General features: G+C 36.2%; 2 protein-coding genes across 3 annotated transcripts; both read right to left on the reverse strand.

The window, feature by feature from the left end:
- Window positions 1-11,129: 11,129 nt before the first annotated feature.
- On the reverse strand, window positions 11,130-12,325 carry LOC112004027 (uncharacterized). The gene is made up of 3 exons (XM_024036252.1): window positions 12,302-12,325; window positions 12,107-12,182; window positions 11,130-11,608 (listed from the first exon to the last, which is right to left on the reverse strand). The coding sequence occupies exons 1-3, from the start codon at window positions 12,323-12,325 to the stop codon at window positions 11,130-11,132; spliced, it is 579 nt and encodes a 192-aa protein (XP_023892020.1).
- Window positions 12,326-15,374: 3,049 nt separating this feature from the next.
- On the reverse strand, window positions 15,375-19,692 carry LOC112004028 (serine/threonine-protein kinase ZRK1-like). 2 transcript variants are annotated; one of them, XR_010623463.1, is made up of 3 exons: window positions 18,741-19,692; window positions 17,881-18,119; window positions 15,375-15,490 (listed from the first exon to the last, which is right to left on the reverse strand). XR_010623463.1 is itself a non-coding variant. In XM_065759618.1 (2 exons), the coding sequence occupies exons 1-2, from the start codon at window positions 19,440-19,442 to the stop codon at window positions 18,102-18,104; spliced, it is 720 nt and encodes a 239-aa protein (XP_065615690.1). In that variant the 5' UTR covers window positions 19,443-19,692; the 3' UTR covers window positions 17,653-18,101. The 2 variants fall into 2 exon arrangements, 1 of the variants encoding a protein (XP_065615690.1); XM_065759618.1 differs by lacking the exon at window positions 15,375-15,490 and having other exon boundaries at window positions 17,653-18,119.
- Window positions 19,693-19,923: the final 231 nt, after the last annotated feature.

Raw genomic sequence — 19,923 nt, forward strand, 5'->3', positions numbered from 1 at the left:
ATTTTTAATTAAATGTAATCCATGGCTATGCCTTACACCTATCAAAATCAAAACAATAAACACATATTAGGTGAATTATGAATGGCAATATTCAAAAAAAAAAAAAAGAGTAACAAAATTATGAAGGACAATAATTTGCAGATATATTCCTATGCAAATTTACTTTACTTAGCCATCTGATATCCACAGGCCATAACTTGGGTGGAATACAAATCTTCTACCAAATTTTTGTGTTTCATTTTTTTTTTTTGTCATTTTAAAATTTAGGTATTATATAAGAAAAATAAAAAGAATATACGGTAACTTATAATTAATAGAGCATAAAATAGTATACACAAGAAGTGATACTCACTTGATAAGACTTTCCACGTGCTCTATTTTATGGAAACCAAACACCCCCTTTCCTATATCCCAATATTGACAATACACAAATTATTTGATCCGCATATTGTGGGGAACACAAATGAAGCTTCAGATGTGACATAATAGTTTTTTTTTTTTTTTGAGAATATGTGACATAATAGTTTCATTCCCAGATCCCACACATATTCATGAACAAGATCTACTTCCCTAAAAATAGTAACGAAACTCAGCTATAAAAATACCCTTTAAAATTAAATCATTTGTCAATCGAACAGGCCGACACTTTGTCTTTTTATGGCCTGACAGTGAAAACTCTCCATCTCCCCCATTTCTTGATTAAGACTTAAGAGGATTGCTAATTACCAATTCCATGTGTCAAATACCCAGCTCCATATAATTTCAATCTAGATTTGTTGCATAGTGCCACAATTAAAGATTCACGAGCATTGTTAATGCAATCAGGTCTCAATCTATAATCAATAATTCATGTCACTGTTCATGCAGTGATAATGCAATCAAGTCTTAGTCTAAAATCTAAATCATAGCAGAACAATAAAAGTTTAAAAAAAAGAAAACGTGGAAATAATAATGGTACAACAAGAAGACATTATACTCGCCATGTTTGTGATTGGTTTTATTATATATGCTTTATAAATTAATGTGTCATTTTTTTAAGAAATTATTATTATTTTATTCGAGTTGATATTCAATAGTAGTACTTTGTTAAATATTATTAATGTGTACAATGAGAAAAAGATAAAATAGGCATTTGTCTAAGCCGAAACAAATGCCTCTTTTTCTTTGGTGAGACTAACATAAATACAAGAATCGCAAATACAATGAGAAGAAATTTGCCTAAAATAAACTACCACCCCTGCTTGAATAGCATCAATGAACCAACATACCTAGTGTTAGTGTATAGATTAGCCCATTGGGCTTAGCCTAGTATATTATTTGTACTACACTTATATTACTTGTACTGCACACATACCTAGCCTATATAAAGGCTCTCTTTTGTACATTGTTTGACACATATTAATATACTGACTATTCAGTCATTCTCTCTCTTTATATTGTTAACATGGTATCAGAGCCTTTCCTCTGATTTTTTTGGTTCCTGTGGACATCTCCAGTGTTCTTCCGCTGCCCTCGCCTTCATCCAGTAGTCACTGTTAGAAGCGAGTCACTGTCGTTACGCCCACAACCCTAGAACACTCGGATCTCGTCAATTTGTTGATCAAGCCGCCAAAGTAAAGGCACATATTGACAGATCTAACAGTCCCGAGCAAAACCCAACAAAGAACGGCCAGAAATCACCTCTCACGCACCCCCACGCGCCGGCTGAAGTTTCTGCCGCTCGATCACGCGCTCCACGCACTGCCATGCGCCTCCACGCGCCTCCATGCGCCGTCCTCCTTACTCACGCGCCGGCCACGCGCCTGCTCCGTATCGCGTCTTGCCACGTCAGCCCTAGGGTGACGTCACTCAGCCACGTCATCATCCCACGTCAGCGTCCCACGTCAGCACATCCGTTAACCGTTGACCAGACCGTTGACCGTTGACCGTTGACTTTGACCTTTGACTTTGACCAAGGTCAAAATTTTTCAACAGGACCTGTCTTGCTTAGTTTTTCGCGTAGATTCCGATTTTGGGCTCCGTTTCTGCATTTGAGGTCTCTAAATCTCATTTTTTGGTCATTTTCTTCATTATGGCTCAACAAAATGAATGCGACATCATACGTCCTATCACCATTATGTTGGATGGTCCTACTAGCTATCATGCATGGTCTCAGAATATGACTGTTTTTTTCAAGGGTCGTAAACTATGGAGATATGTGACTGGTTCAATTCCTAAGCCAGTACCAAACCCTAAGTCCAAAGTCACAGCTGCTGAAGAGTCTTCCACGACTACTGTTACAACAGATGATTATGAAGATCGCCTAGAGGAATGGGAGAGTATTCAGAGTAAGATCTTGTCTTGGTTTATTAATAGCCCTATTCCCTCCATTCATAATCTTCTTCCTCGTCTTGAGACTGCTGAGGCTGCTTGGAAGTTTTTGGCCGATCGCTATAATTGTACTAATGATTCAAGCTTGGAGTTCCACATTGAATCCAAACTTTATCAAATGCGCCAAGAGACAGGTCAGTCTATTTCTGATTTTTATTCTCAGACTTCTACTATGTGGGAACAACTTTCTGCTGCAGATCCTCCACTAGTGTGTTCTAAGGACATTGAGCTCTTTGTCAAATATCAAGATCGCCGTAAATTTATGCACTTCATGATGGGTTTGCGTGAGGATTTTAAGCCTACTCGGGCTTCCCTGCTTAGCCGGTCTCCTACTCCTTCTCTTGATGCTGCAGTCAAGGAGCTCATCTCTGAGGAAAACCGTCGGCCTGCTTATCACATGTCATCATCTGATCATGTATTGGCTACACCATCTCCACAGCCTCCCATTGCTGCATTCACTGCTCCTCCACGAATAAACTCTGGGCGTTCCACCTCTCAGTCTTCCAAAGGTACTCGCTGCGAGTTTTGCCGTGCTAAAGGCCATGACATCTCAGTTTGTCGCAAACTGCAGAAATTTATACAAGAGCAGAATAAAGCTTCTCTTCCTCGGGCAGCTGCTGTATGTCCTTCCGATCCATCGGTTCCTACAAGTCCATCTTTGGCTTCCTCACTTACTACGGCTGATATTGAGGCAGTTGTTCAACAGGTTTTATCCCGCACTTCCACTGCCCTTTTTGTCACCTCAGGTAAACAACCTTGGTTTTTTGATACTGCATGTTGTAACCATATGACTCCTGATGAATCCCAATTTTCTGATAAGGCACCCTTAGAACATCCAATCACCATTTACACTGCTGATGGAACTCCTATGCCTGTTAGTCATAAAGGAACAATCTCTTCTCCTTGTTTATCCCTTAGTGACACTTTTCATATCCCAAAGTTATCCCTCAATTTGCTTTCTGTTGGTCAACTTTGTGAATTAGGCTTAGATCTTCTCTTTACTAATCATGGTGTGGATGTGCAGGATCCCCGGACGGGTCAAGTGCTTGGGACAGGCCGTAAGGTTGGTCGCATGTTTGAGGTTCATGACTTGAAGATTCCTTCATAAGTTGTTTTTGCAGCTGCTACCACTACCACCTCCTCACCTGATCTATGGCATACTCGTCTTGGTCATCCATCCTTATCTCGTCTTCAGTTGTTAGCTTCTCAAGGTTATTTAGGTTCAGTTCAGTTTCAAAAATTTGATTGTACTTCCTGTCATTTTGGCAAACAAACAAAATTGCCCTTTAATAATAGTGACTCATTTTCTTCTGCACCCTTTGATCTTATACATTCTGATATTTGGGGTCCTGCACCTGTTCCTACTGAGGGGGGATCTAGATATTTTGTCATATTTGTGGATGATTTTTCTCGATATACTTGGATTTATCTGCTTCATCATAGGTCTGAACTTGTGTCTATTTACCAAACATTTCATAAAATGATTGAAACACAGTTCAATCGCACCGTCAAAGTTTTTCGATCAGATAATGCTCAAGAATATAATGATAAATCTTTCCTATCCTTTTTAGACAATCATGGTACACTTACTCAGCGGTCTTGTCCTTACACCTCTCAACAAAATGGTCGTGCAGAACAAAACATCGTCACATTCTTGATGTTGTCCGCACCCTTCTCATTTCTGCCTCTCTTCTGAGCGCTTTTGGGGTGAGGCTGCACTCACTGCTGTATACACCATTAATCGTATCCTTCACCAACTACACACAACAAATCACCATTTGAGCTTCTCTATGGTCAAACCCTGACTACTCCTCTCTTCGGGTTTTTGGTTGTGCTTGCTTTGTCTCTCTTCCTCCTCATGAACGAACAAAGCTCCAACCTCGTGCTCGTCTCTGTTGTTTCCTTGGTTATGGTGTATCTCAAAAGGGGTTTCGCTGCTATGATCCCATTTCTCATCGTCTTCGTGTCTCCCGTATGTTGAGTTTTGGGAACATCGTCCTTTCACGAGTCTTCAGCAGTTTCCTACATCCTCTTCCTCTGAGTCTCCCATTTTTACTGATCTTTTCCTCCCTCTCTATCCTGAACTTGTGGAGGATTCTTCAACATCGGCTGCCTCTCCAGACGACTCATCTCCGTTCTGTCCCGGCATATGACCTGCCTGTCTTGGATCCTGTGGCACCACCCTCTCCTGAGTCTCCTGATGGTCCTGAACTTCGTCGTTCCACTCGGGTAAGCATTCCTCCCCCTTATCTCTCTGATTATCACTGCTCTTTTGCCCTTGCCACCCTCTATGAACCTCACACCTATCGTGAGGCCATACTGACCCTCTTTGGCAGCAAGCTATGAATGATGAACTAGATGCCCTTCATAAAAATCACACTTGGGATATGGTTGATTTGCCTCCTGGTCAGTCTGTAGTAGGTTGTAGGTGGGTTTACAAGATCAAGACCAAGGCTGATGGATCTGTTGAACGATACAAGGCTCGCCTAGTTGCCAAGGGCTTTACCCAAGAGTATGGCATTGACTATGAGGAAACATTTGCTCCTGTTGCTCACCTTACATCTGTCAGATGTCTCATTGCTGTGGCTGCTGTTCGCCGTTGGCCTCTTTATCAAATGGATGTGAAGAATGCTTTCCTCAATGGAGACCTTCAAGAAGAAGTGTACATGCAACCACCCCCTGGCTATCCACATTCAGGCAGTCAAGTTTGTCGCCTTCGTCGTGCTCTTTATGGCCTCAAGTAGACTCCTCGAGCTTGGTTTGAAAAGTTCAGCTCAGTTGTTGCTCAGCAGGGTTTCACTTCGAGTCCTCATGACACTGCTCTCTTCGTCCGAAGATCCTCTGCAGGTATCCGCTCTTTCCAGCACTTCCTTAGTCAGCATTTTGAGATGAAAGATTTGGGTACTCTTAGCTATTTTCTTGGGCTTGAGGTTACCTCATCCTCTGATGGATACTATCTTTCCTAAGCTAAATATGCTTCTGATCTTCTCTCTAAAGCCGGTATCACTGACAACAAGACTGTTTCCACTCATTTGGAATACAATGCAAAACTCACACCCTTGGATGGTGAACCTATATCTGATGCTACTCGCTATCGTCAGTTGGTTGGTAGTCTGATCTATCTCACTATTACTCGTCCAGATATTTCACATGCTGTGGGTATGGTTAGTAAATTCATGGATGCCCCTCGTTCTGTCCACTATGCTACTGTTCTTCGGATTCTCCGATATGTCAAGAGTACACTTTATCATGGTCTACACTACTCCTCTCAGTCTTCTCTTGAGCTTCATGCTTATTCAGATGCAGACTGGGCAGGTGATCCGACTGATCGATGCTCTATCACAGGTTTCTGTTTCCTGTTGGGTACTTCTCTTGTCTCATGGCATAGCAAAAAGCAGGACGTTGTTTCCCGTTCCAGTACTGAGGCTGAGTATCGTGCCCTTGTCGACACCACCTGCGAGCTTGTCTGGCTTCACTGGCTCTTGGCTGACATGGATGCTCCACAGCCCACTGCTACTCCTCTTTATTGTGACAATCATAGTGCTATCTACATTGCTCATAATGATGTCTTCCACGAACGCACTAAGCACATTGAGATCGACTGCCACATCACTCGCCAGCATCTCAAGAAAGGCAATCTCAAGTTGTTCTCCATCTCATCTGCTGACCAGCCTGCTGATATCTTCACCAAGTCTCACCCGCCTGGTCGTCTTCGAGATCTTATATCCAAACTCCAGTTGGCTTCCTCCTTGCCACCTCGAGTTTGAGGGGGGATGTTAGTGTATAAATTAGCCCATTGGGCTTAGCCTAGTATATTACTTGTACTACACTTATATTACTTGTACTGCACACATACCTAGCCTATATAAAGGCTCTCTTTTGTACATTGTTTGACACATATTAATATACTGACTATTCAGTCATTCTCTCTCTTTATATTGTTAACACCTAGAAAGACATTGCAATTCAAAAATTAAAAGAGAGAACCTTCACTACGTAGTTTCTTAAGAAAAAGATTTGGGAACCGTCATGGTTTAATGCATGAGACATTGAGATCGAAACTAATTAATGTATCATAAATCATTGAAAAAAATAGTAATTGGAATATTATTTATTACTATATATTAATGAAATGACATTGATCTATCACATTTTTTTTCATGTTAATTTGTGTAGTCTTTATTAATAAAATTGATAATAATTTTAGCATTTATCTAGATATTTTATTTTTCACTACTTAGATATGAAAGTTGGCATTTACTAGCATTGGTCAATAGAGATGGCTGAGGAATCCACGAGTCCTTCTACAATTGTGGTTAGAAACTTAGGAGCTTTCATTTTCACATTTCACCGCCCATAATCATATATGTATAGATTTACATCAGAAGACAGCTTCCATCCAAATGGGTCCTCTTCTTCAGAGTCAGTCTCATTTTAAATGAAGCATGGTTGATTTCTCACCCTCCGTTGGCTTAGGCTTAGCACATCAATGAATAGGGTCGGTGAGATCTAATAGGACCCCTCTAAGCTTGGTGGGACTAATGGAGGAGAGAGACATAACATAATTGGAAGGAGTAACTCTCTAGATGCCTCGAATTGGAAGCAAATACTTAAGTCTTATATGTATCTTCATTATTGTGTACTGGACACTGGACAGTTCAGCAATCATTCAAAGAAAACAAATATCCCCCACGAAGAAGAAGAATGAGCCATTGTTTTCATGAGGATGAGGGTACCATGCATATATGGTAACAATCATTCGAAGAAAACAAATCCTCGACAAAGAAGAAGAATGAGCCATTGTTTTAACGATGGTACCATATAATATATATGATATCAATCATACAAAGAAAAAAAATCCACGACCGAGAAGAAGAATGAGCCATTGTTTTCATGAGGGTGTCATATATGATATTAGAATGATGTTAGAGGTACTGTATATATTACTAGCTTGTAACCGTAAGCATATACATAAGATACATTTATAAACAAAATTCAAATTTGGGAAATGTTATCAAATGCCCTAAAAGTATTGATTTAGGAATTATTTTTAGAAACATTTTATAAGAAAATGAAAAAGCAATTAATTTTGTTAAGAGCTTTTTATATTTTTCAAAAAAGTAGTGTCAAAACTTTCTTGATATATATGATTTATTAATAATTATTCTAAGGGCACTCATTAACATGACTATAAAAATTTTACTAAGTTTATACATAATATACATATATATATATATAATGTTTGTATATTTGAAAATTTAAAACAACTAATTCTAAAATGAAAAAAAAAAATTAATTAAAATATTATCCATGAAATTCTCAATATTCTTCTTAAAACAATCTTAACTTTAGTTTGTCCAACCACTATTTACATAATAATAATAATAATAATAAACCTCTATTTGTCAAACCAAACCTTTTTATTTTATTTTATTTTTTAACTCTTCGGCTTTTGCACTAATAAATCACTTGGCACAAATATTATATGAGACATGTGGTGCACAATTAGACCACAATTGAAACCTAATTGAATTTTTTCTCCACTTTGAATGATTGCACAAAAGCTATAAATTGATGTGTCACAAATTAGGTAGCATTATAATTAATTTTTTTCAAGATATCAATAGGTGACTGATTGTATGCTTAAATTTGTGCTTTGGTGACCCATGAATGAGCACAACACTAAAAATAAAATTGGTGGAATGAAACTAACCATTTAGCATAAGAAAAAATCGTTGCACACATACACCATGCCCAAAACAACTGAAAATGTGATTTTCAAATTTGAAATCACGACTTAAAGTCGCATTTTTAGTTATTTTGGGCAATGTGTAATAAACGCTACCCCCCACCCCCACTTCCCAATAAACGCTACCCTTTCGTATACATGTATTTATAATGCCTACAATGACAGAAACCTAAAGATTAAAGAAGGTTCATTTAGTTAAAACAAGTCATTCTCCATAAATTGCTGTCTAATACACACGCGTGACGCTTGCGTGTAAGTTGTTTGTACTAGTGTGTGCGCAATAGCTACTATTCCCTTCTCTAGAGTCAATTATGATATGGGACCAAGAAGTTAATTATAATGCACATATCACATATGCATGAAGGTGATATTGATTTTAATATATGCTCTTTTTCACTTAAAATTAAAGACTCTTAAGAAGGTCCTAAAATCTTAAACTAGTTCAACCGCCAAAAAGTGGTAAACCTAAAGCCCTTGAACTTAACCTTTATCTTAAAAATCCCAAATCCAACAGTACCATTTTTTAAAAAAATACAGACAGAGTGAGATTATTTTTTTCCAGAGAGGGAGAGAGAGAGTTTTTAATTTGAATGACCATTGTTATGTCACAAAAATGATGGTAGGAACTATGATGATCACACTCAAACAGAGTATTCCATCAACTGGTTGCCTTATACCTTTTTCTTTTAAATATTTTATTTTATTTTATTTGGAACGAAAGCAATAAAAGCATAACCTCTTACATTGAAAGCCAAAAAAGCTTTGTCACAAGGAGCTGAGTAGTATTATGACTGAACCCAAAAGAAAATCTCTATAGAAGAAGACAAAAAAAAAAAAAAAACTTTGTCACATGCAGCAGTTTTTGGAAGTTTAGGTAATTGTGATGATATGAAATACAAAATATGTTCAACCATTTTCAAACCAGAGCTTCCAGTACCCTCCTACAAAGGGATTTGTCTAAATGTGCGGTCACTTTCATATGATTAAATTTATGACCAGGATATGGTAGCAACCGCTTATTCAATTTCATCCTTCACAACTACACCACAAATGTGAAGGTGTGTCTGGTCAGTTCTTAAAATATCTGTACAAGTCTTAGTATATTCTTGAAAGCTTTGATCTGCCTTCTCAAACCTGAACCACTAGTAAGAACCGAAATGCTGAACATTACGTACGTAGTTGGAATTGGTATAGAGAGAGCAGTGGGCAACATCAAGTGAATTCAATGATGTACTTGAATCATTAAAATGTCACAGCAGAGTTCATCTCAAATTGCAGTATTTTTATGTACATTTCTAGTAAGTTGAAGAAGAGATGGTCCAGAGAAGACTACTGCAAGTCTCCAACTATAACTCAAGGAGAGAAATAGAATAAGTGGACATACTCAAAAAAATATAGATCAATGAAAGGTGTAAATAAGAAATGAACCATAATAAGATAAAAAATAAAAAAATAAAAGAATGGAACAGGGAACTAGCACTTTTAAGACATACTTCCAATTTATGCGTTTGAAGTGTGAGAAGTAGGAAATGAAGCCACAGTGATTTATGCTTTATAGCCACATAAATCGGGGTCATTGTCTCATTGATACCTTTAAAAGTTCCTAATATTTGCTGCTTTTGTTTTTCCCAGGTAAGAAAAAGTTGCCACAATGCAACCTTGGACAAGTCCTACCTACAATACCTTCTAAATTATCCTCAAATTCTTGGAAAATCAGGCACTAATCTTTCGTTTTAGATACAGGATTGAGTGTGCAAACTCTGCAAATACATTGGATATAAAACAAATCCTGTGTACTAATGTGCCACATACAAAAAAAAAGGGGGGGATATGTGACACATCTATATTGTGTCCAATTCGAAGAAGCACTACAAGCAAGCCAAATTCTGCACTGGATGTGCCACATATAAAGATATGGACATATATGTGACACATCTGGTGTCCATTATTCAAGGCAAATCTTGATCACTGCATGGACATTATATGAGCTACATATACAGAGATGGATACATGGTCCATCTATCTTGCATCTATTATGCAATGGCATTGGATACAAGCCAAATCTTAGGCACTGAACGTAGATGTGCCACATATAAAGAAATGGACACATGACACATCCATATCACGTCCAGTGTGTAAAGGCATTGGATATTAAGCCAAATAATCTATTCAAATTATTATACTAAAATGCACGTAACAGTGATTACTCAAGCACACTGCTGATTATTGTAAACTTTTTAAAGTGTTAAATGTGTTATCTCCTTTAACACCTACTGCTCCAACACAATTTGCTATTACCAGCCTGGGTAAATGGCTGTCCAATGATTTTGCATTTTCTAATTTCTTCAACTGTCCAAAATCGACTATAATAGCTATTTACCTAACAAAAGATGTGAAAAATTAAGAAATAGAAATACATTATTCTTATCTCAAAAAAAAAAAATAAAAAAAAATAAAAGAAATACATTATTCTGCTATACTTGTTCTATTCCAAGAGCCGCTGAAATGAGATTACAGTAAGAATTAAGACAGACTAAAAATTCACTACTTCAGTTATAAGTCAAATTAGGCAACAAAAAAAATGCAATTGTATCTTTGTATTGTATTCCTGTATTACAATGCATGTCATTGAACCTTCAGAAATTCAAACTTAGGGCCCTGACCTTAAAAAAAAAAATCAAAGACAATAAAGAACAAACATAGAGATTCAATTCAAAGTATCATATTGTATTTGAACTCTCACTAACCTAGAATCCTGTTTTAGAAATTCTTTCAAGTCGGATAAAGATTTCTCCAACCAACTATGTGACGATTCATAAGACCATCGGCATGTATTAATTAAACAAGTCACATGACACATTTAAAATGTCATTTGACAAAGTATATATGAATAGCTTTTTCAACCATCACGTAGTGAATTGGAGAAATTTTCCTTTAAATCGGTTTGCAAGTAAACTTTTTGTGCAATGAAATTCATACATGATGTACATATACCGTATAGTCCAGTAACTCACATCATCCTACAAGATTCATAATTACCACCATTTCTGGGCATTGGTTGGGGGGCCATTGGCCGTAGTGGTGGTGGCCCTGGTGGATACAAAGGTGGTGGAAACATAGGCGGTGGCCCTGGTGGCCGAAACATAGGTGGAGGCCCTGGTGGATACATTGGAGGTGGTAATGGCGGAATGTGGCGGCAGCTGTCATACCATGGGTAATCAAGGCCTCCATATGGTGGGTATTCATACCCTCCTGATACTGGATAATGGTATGACACTCCATATGGAGCAGGAGCATATGGAGATGGAACATATCCATTTTCACCATAATAATAGTAACCTCTTTCCCTAACCTCACCATCAAACCGAATCCATTTGACCTCTGCATGTCTCCCATACCTTTCTAGCACCCTCAATAGTGTATTCGGATTTACTCTCCCAGTAACTTTCACTGTCCCTTCCTCAGCATCTATAGAAATATTATACGCTCCTAACAATAGAAAAGGTTTAAAAGAAAAGTGTTATAGGAATGTGCAACTTGTCCTGCAATAACAAACCAACCTATAGTTTATTTCTAATGAAAAAGAAAATAAGAAACATTGAAATATGAGTGAAGAATTTGTTCTGAAAATTAATACAAACTTGGTAATTTAAACTAAAATAGCCATATTATCATCACGCGTTTTATTATTCAACTGACACTTCCTTTTCATATTTAAATAAATAAATAAAAAACTGAAACTTCCAATTATTTTTAAATTTTAAAAAAAAAGTTCAAGGATTAAATTCCCCTTTTTCTGACTATGGAATTATAAAAAAATGGCCACCCATCATCCCATTAATATCAATGAGTGTTGTTATTATTGTCATTGTAAGTTCATACACAATTTTCTTGTAGTTTAAAAACACCCTATGAAATTAAACAAGATGAGTATCAAAAATAAATTATCAAATAAAGATGCAACAAATTCGTCAAAAAAATACATACCACCGACATTCTGCAAGACTTCCATCACCTTTCTCTTGCAAGTCTCACACTGTGAATTCACTTTCAGAACACAAGTCTACAAAGACAACAATCTAAGAAATTTAAACAAAAAGACAAAAACCAAAAATAAAGATTATTAATTATTAAAATAAAACAACAATTAGACGAGAAAAAGGTTTTTGTTTCCAATCTAACCACTTCTGCGGAGGAGTATTCCATTGTAACCAACTTTGTTGGAGTTTTTTCAACTTTTTTCCAATGGGTTTTTCTGGAATGAAGGAGAACGAGAGTGATTTTTTTAGCTATGACTAAGCTTCAAAAATTGTGTGCCTTGACCTTAAAAAAAAGGGTTACTATGAAAATATATTCCTTAAATATACAATACCATATTGAGTTGTCATGCGTTGAGATTGTCCTAAAATCTCTCCCTCTATAAATTAAAAGTTATGATTATATTCATCTTTCTATAAATTCACCTAAGCAGAATCTTTAAAATCCCATAACGAGCTCGAGATCTTATATAAGGTGAGGATCATGGAGATTTTGAATTGAGGCATTTCCATCCAACCAAAAGAATCTTCTTTTCTTTTTTCTTTTTTTTCCCCAAAATTATTAATTACCGTTTAATATCTATTTGCCAAATCAGTTGTGACTTTTTTTTTTTTTTTCCTCCATAGAGATAATTATAATATGTTACTAATATCGTAGCTCGAACATTTTTCGTCCTAAACTCTCAAGCACTTAGTACATGGATAGATGTCAATTTAGCTACAAAACCATCGATTGGCTATGATACTCGGACCATTAATCCAAAATGGTTGGAAATTGGCTAAGATTGGGTCCAATTCTCGTGTATTGGACCAAATAATGACATGTGACGAATCCTATGCACAAGAGAATTGGATCCAAACCAAGTATGTGAAAAAATTTGCACTCTCTAAGTAGGTCCATGCAATAAACCTTCTAACTTGCCCAACCTGAACCAACCCAACTCAATCCATGTAGGTCTATTAAGTGAGACAGGTCGGGTTGCGTGGGTTTGACAAATAATTTAGTGGATCAGGTTGAATAACCTGTCACAACCCCACCCGCCCACCTATATATATAAAACTTTGTTATGTTGCAAACTTCTACCTCACATACACATCCACTTCATTTCTCTCATCTCTATCTTTTTATTTTTTTCATTTCCACATTTATCTTCCCTAATAAACTCTAGTAGCTCTCTCTAAGATTTTGTTATTATTCTTAATCTATGTACATGTCCAATTTAAGATTCTTAGATGTTTTTATTTTTAGTGTGATAAAATTTTAATCATTTTTATAAAAATAATGTAGTATTTGTGATATTTTGATAAAATTTGAAAAATTTTCATTCCTTTTTTCATTTGAGGGGGGAAACTAATATTCAATTTAATTGAAATAATTTCATTTAGATAATTGTATTTGTCAACCCGCCTAATTTGCTCAACCTGCCAAGTTAAAACTGTTAAAGATGTTCAACTGATCCGTAGTATTTATAGATTGGTGTCGGCAACCGATTGCAATTTTTCCAACCTTCCATTAGGGGGTTATAAAAATATTGCCCTCCACCCACTTAATTTAACCTGTGCACACCCCTCTCACCCAAAACAACCCCACCCCCATCATAGGTGTTTTATTCTTTTCTTTTCTTTTCTAACTACATTTTATATTTTTTATATATGTCTTTATTGTGTGTCATGCCTCATCTTATGTTATCAATGTTTTTAAAAATTCAAAAACTACAAAAAAGAAATAAAGAAAAAAATTAAGAAGCAAATGCTTTAATCGAATAGAAAAAATATTTAAAAAGTATTGTCAACTTTAAAAAGTGCAAAGACCACATATAGTTTAGGTAATAATTTATTATTTTTCATAAAAATGAGTGTTTTGTAATAAAATTTGTTAATAATATAGCATTAATAATTTGATATTGGTTACAAGCTAATCTCGAGGGTTTTAGATGCATAAATAGTTCTATATCTATATGGTTGTAAATTGTTATAATTTAATCATTTTTTGAGGTAAACAAAAGCAGTCATAAGTTATAATTAATATTTATCAAATTACTTAAAACCATTACATGAGAATTATAGTGGAATTTCTACTAGAGACGATGCACACTAGAGACGATGCTGAAGGACGAAGATTGAAGAATCCATTTGACACAATAACAGAAGGACTTGGAAAATATAGGTTAGCACAGAATTTCATGATGGCAAAACTTTATGGGACTTTCAGAGGCACAGATTTGAAAGGTGTTGAAATGTCTTGGTTAGAGCATGCCTTTGTTTTTTCTAAAAGTGATATATTTTTCTGATAGGATGAGAATGAAACCAATGGGAAAAAGATTCTGCCAATTCTACCAGTTTGTTGTTTTGTTGATTCTACTGCGGATTTTTTCCCTTTTTGGTCCACCAATAATATTTGTCAGATGATGAAACATAAAAAATAAAAATCCATTCTTTCACCCATTTTCCTTTGCTGGAACACAAATACTTTCTGTGTGTTTCAATGCTATGCTTCTTGAACTTTTATCAGGTTTCTTTTGAAGAATGATGGGCTCTTTCTTGGAAGTTCATTGGCCATGAATTGTGTCAGAGCCGTCAGACGTTTGATGACACAATCCATAGGCCCAGGTCACACTATTGTGAGTTGTGACTATTATTTGTGATGGTGGGATGAGCCATTTGAGTAAGTTTTACGGTGCTTAATATCTGTCTCAGCATGGATTGACACCCAAGGCTACTGGATTAGAGCCTCTTGGACATCGAATGAGTTAGTGTGATCCAGAGCTTTGACTTAGATGTTTATTGTTACTTCCATCCAAAGTTGAGCAGGCCTATGCGACTATATCTCTCCAAGAAAATTCTGTATTTAATTCTAATTCATATTGGTGTTTATCCATCTGAATTCTTGTAGTTAAAAAGACACTAGAGCAGCAACACTAGGGCAGGATAAGACACATCTATGTTAGGATATTGTCAATTTTCTGTATCATTCTAATTGGGACATCAAAATGTATTTTCTTTAAGAGGTTTACAATATATATTTCATTTAGAGCTGTGTACGAGGATGATTGAAATCATTTTTTCAAGAGAAGTTGAATGAATTAATGCCAATGTACCAGTTATTATTGTCTGTGGTAATGTCATGAGGAAATAAGTTTGCCAGACAAATTTGGGTGGTTAGTTCATTTTACTATGAATAAGACTCTTAGAGCATCATTGTAGAAGGATATTAACAATGAATACTACTTATCTTCCTTGGCTTTGCCTTCTAAACTTTAATCTCCTCCTTTTAATCTCTTAAATTTTGAGTCATTGTGAACTAGGAAGACTTGAAATCAACCTGTTGGCATGCCTGAAACATTTGGATATGTGATAATGTGAATATGTTTATTATTAACTAGTCCCACTCTCCTATTATTCATCAAATGCAAATCATCTTTAATGGACAAGACAAAGGACACAATGCTTTGCATGGCTAAATGAACATACCAACCAAAATTTCCGTTGTTATTAAGCAACAGGCGAAAGCAAGTTGAATTTTTCAACATTGAGAATATTGTTATAACCACACACATGATAATTTAAAAATAAAACTTGTTATTGTGGCTCTTAATGTCCACCCTTGATTCTCCATCATCCAGTGGCCTAGCATCCACAACAACTAAACTCTTTGCGTGTGTGCGTGTGTGTTCATGAAATTGTTTGTGACTGTCCTCTGTGATAGTGGGATGAGACATCTGTGTATGTATTGCAATGCCAAATATCTGTCTCAGGTAGCGTAGATTGATACCCAAGGTTGGATTAGAGCTTTTGGGCATCAAATGAGTTAGTGTGATCTAGAGTCTTGACTTGGCTGTTTCTCTCCACTTCTATCCAATGTTCAAGCAGCCCTATGCAGCTATATTTCTCCAGCAATGTTCCCTTAGAAGGTGCCTTCTAAATTTAAGAGGATAGCAATGAACAAGAGCAGAAACACTAGAGAAGGACAAAGCAAATCTCTGTTTGTTAGGATAATGACATTTTGGTTTCATATTTTTCAGGACAACAATATTTATCTCATTCAAAGGGAAGGTGTTGACTAAAATTATTTTAGTTAGACGATCAATTGTAATAAGTTATTTAACAAATTTTTGACCCAAATTCACATGAATGATTAAAATTTAAGACCATTTTGTAAAGAGAACAAGGCTTGCCAAACTAAATTGAAAACTCAACTTCAGTATAAACACATTTTACATTGAAATTATGTTTTTGGAAACTTTGATTTCGTAGTAAAATTTGAATTTTCAATGCTTAATTAAGAGGCTATTCTAGTTGGAAAGGTACTTTGATGAACCAAATTAGAAATAATCAACCATGGAACAAGTCTCTCAATCTGCCCCAAATCTTTGGTAACATCTATCATTACTAGCATTTTCTCTATATCTTCCTCAGTACATGTCAAGGCAAGGAACAATACAACTTGATTTGCACTTGGCAATGGTGTTTTAGTTGAGATCCTAATGTGGATTAGTATGATTGACTGAGGAGGGTGGTAGTGTTAGAATGCTTCGATGAGTTTGGTTTCAAAAGCTGCATAAAGTTGCAGTCATTTTGGGTTGTGAATTTCAGTACATGGATCAAATTTTTTGCTCTGCTACCATATTTGATGCAGTACAAGATTTGTAAACTTGTCTAGGGATTTATAAAGAAAGACCATAAAAAGCCTAGGGCTTCACCACTTAAGGCTGCTTGAAATCACCACCAAGTTAGAGAAAAATTTCAATTCAATATTATCTATTATCAAATTCACCATGCCAAAATGACTTGCCTCTTTTTTTTTTTTTTTTTTTTTGAGCCTTTTGAAGTAGGACCTCCAAAGCAAGAATCAAGAAGGAAAGAAACAAAACAGTCAATTACCCATAATTCAGAAATCAAATCAGAAATCAAATTCAAATCAAATAAAACCTATTACCAATCCTCCATCATCAAGGGGCCTAGTGTTTGCACCAACAACACTCGCTTTTTTGGCAAACTGTATTGGTGTTATTGTGACTATCCTTTGTGATTGTGGGACAAGGCATTTGGATATGCTTTACAATGGCAAATATCATAGATTGATACCTAAGGCAATTGGATTAGAGTTTTTGCACATCAAATGAGTTAGTGTGGGTGTGTGACCTAGAGTTTTGTCTTTGATGTTTCTCTCCACTAGGGTACTCAGTTCAAACAACCCTATGCAACTATATTTCTCTAGCAGAGTTCCATCAGAAGGTGCCTTTTGAATTTAAGAGGATAACAATGAACTGGAGCAGTAAAAGTAGAGAAGGATTAAGCAGATCTCTATTAGGATACTGACATTTTTGTTTCATACTTTTTTAGGACAACAATATTTATCTCATTCAAAGGGAAGGTGTTAACTGCAATTAGACCAATTAGAAGATCAATTGTGGAGCAATAAGTTATTTAACGAATTTTCAACCCAAATTCACATGAATGATTAAAATTTAAGACTACTTTGCAAAAAGAAAAAGGTTTGCCAAACTAAACTGAGAAATCACATATATTCTGGAAAAAGAAAATTTACAAACCAACTAAACAGTACAAAAGTCTTTTTTTCCCTCAACAAACCACTATACATAGTCAGTTATTAAGACCATGAACTACTTAGTTTGCCTTCCTTTTTTTCAAACAAAAGAACAATTATCAAACTCCTTTGCCAATAACAACCTATCCTCCAGTTCTTATAGCATCAATACATACCTTAAGGGTCTGCCATAATGATAACTTCCCAATCACAATAAAACTGCCATACAAGCTCTGTCATCATTCAGTTGCATCACAATTAAACTTCAAGAGGCCTTTCAGAGGCTTCGTTCACTGCTTGGATTTCATCGCTAGAAGCATTCCTTTTCAATGATGCAGAAGCATGTTCTTCAAAACTCTCATGAATCTTCAAATTCTGCAAATTTTCCAAAAGCACTTCACCCGTTTGTGTGAATCTGTGTGATTGAGAAATACCATTAGCTGATCTCATAGAGAATTCTCCTTTATTACTTAAGATGCATACCAGTTTTTTAGGACTGCTTCTTAGTAGCAATGAGGATTTCATAATGTCATTAAGTGGCTCTCCATCAAATTAGCTTTTTTAACTTTTCCAAATTCCATCCATGGCCATTAGTTTTAAAATCAAGTAAATTTTTGTTGTTGTCATGCCTAAAAAATTTGGATATGCAATAATGTGAATCTGTTTATCTATAACATATGATTGGATGAAATCAAGTGAGTAAATAATTAGCGATCGAACGAGCCTCTCAATTTGTCTGAGTTGTTTGGTGACATCTACCATAGTTGGCCTTCTTTGTGGATCTTCCTCTATACAAGGCAAGGTCCACCACAGCTTGTAATTGATGCTCTAAACTAGCACCTCCTTCCCCATCTTCAGCCAAGATTGCAGGATCGACAATCTTGTTTATGCAACTACATTGAGCACGGTTATGTATGTATGCTACTAAAGTAGAATCTTTACCAATTGTCAATGGGGATATTTTACGAGAATTCTCTCCAGTTAAAAGTTCTAGAAGAAACCGACCAAAATCATATACATCAGCTTTCTCAGTTACCTTGCCTGTTGCTTTAAACTCAGGGGCGCAGAAACCAAAATGTCGAAAGCCGTGAAAACCTTCCACTTCAGCTTCACCTTCGGGAATTGATACAGAAAAATAAAAGCCGGATAATTTGGGAACATCATTTTCATCTAATAAGATATTGCCCATATGCATAAACATGTGGATGACAGGTCTTGGGAAGGCAGTATGGAGATAAGAAAGAGCATGAGCAATCTGCCTTGCAATCTTTAACCTTCTCTCCCACACCATCGCCTGATGTTGTCGTTCTGTAACACGGAAGACATAAATTCGATCTGCAAGGACACCATTGGCGGCATATTCAAACACCAAAATGGGAATTTGAGTGTGGAGACAACAGCCTATGGGCTTTAATACATTGCTGTGACCACTCATTTGTGCAGAAATCACTAAATCATTGATGACTAAATCGGCCCAACCATTATTACACTTAATGAGAACAATTCGTCCTTCAAGAGAACCCTTGTACCTAATAGAGAACTCCATTACCAGCTTTTCAGAAGAAAAGTTGTTGGTTGCTAGGAGGAGCTGTTGAGGGGAGAAGGTAGGGATGGGAATAGGCTTGGCATTGCAAGAGGCAATCAGCTTCTCAAGTAACAGGCTTCCATTCTCATAAAACGCTCTCTCTCTTTCCTCTCTTTCCTGTCTTCTCTTAATAAAGAACCAACTCCAGCGCATAATAGCTTGAATGTGGAACGTCCTTCCTTGCTCTCTTTTGTTTGTGCTCTAAATCTAATACTACTACTCTGCTAGCGAGTGATGGAGGCTCAGCTGAATGACGATAAAGTAAAAGTAAATTCATTTCATTCAGGAGATTTCATCGAAAGTAAAGTAAAAGTAAAGTGGATCTTTCCTCCTCATTAGCTTTATTCGGAATTTCAAAAGGAAAGTGTAGCTTTTGCTTTTCATATGAACCGTTCAACGCCAATCCATACCAAAGCTATAAGAGAGAGAAAGAGACTACATTTTAGGAACACAAAAACACTATACCAGAACGTATTAACCTAAAATAGAGTTATTAAAAACACAATTATTCATCAACCTAAATTAAGTAGAGTTGGAAGAAAGAATAAAAAAATCGAGAGAGAGAGAGAGAGAGAGAGAGAGAGAATATAATCACTTTTTCAGGAGGGAATGGGAAAGAAAAGAAAATTTCTAG

Source organism: Quercus suber, unplaced genomic scaffold, assembly GCF_002906115.3.
Source record: "Quercus suber isolate HL8 unplaced genomic scaffold, Cork oak 2.0 scaffold_334, whole genome shotgun sequence".
Lineage (NCBI taxonomy): Eukaryota > Viridiplantae > Streptophyta > Magnoliopsida > Fagales > Fagaceae > Quercus > Quercus suber.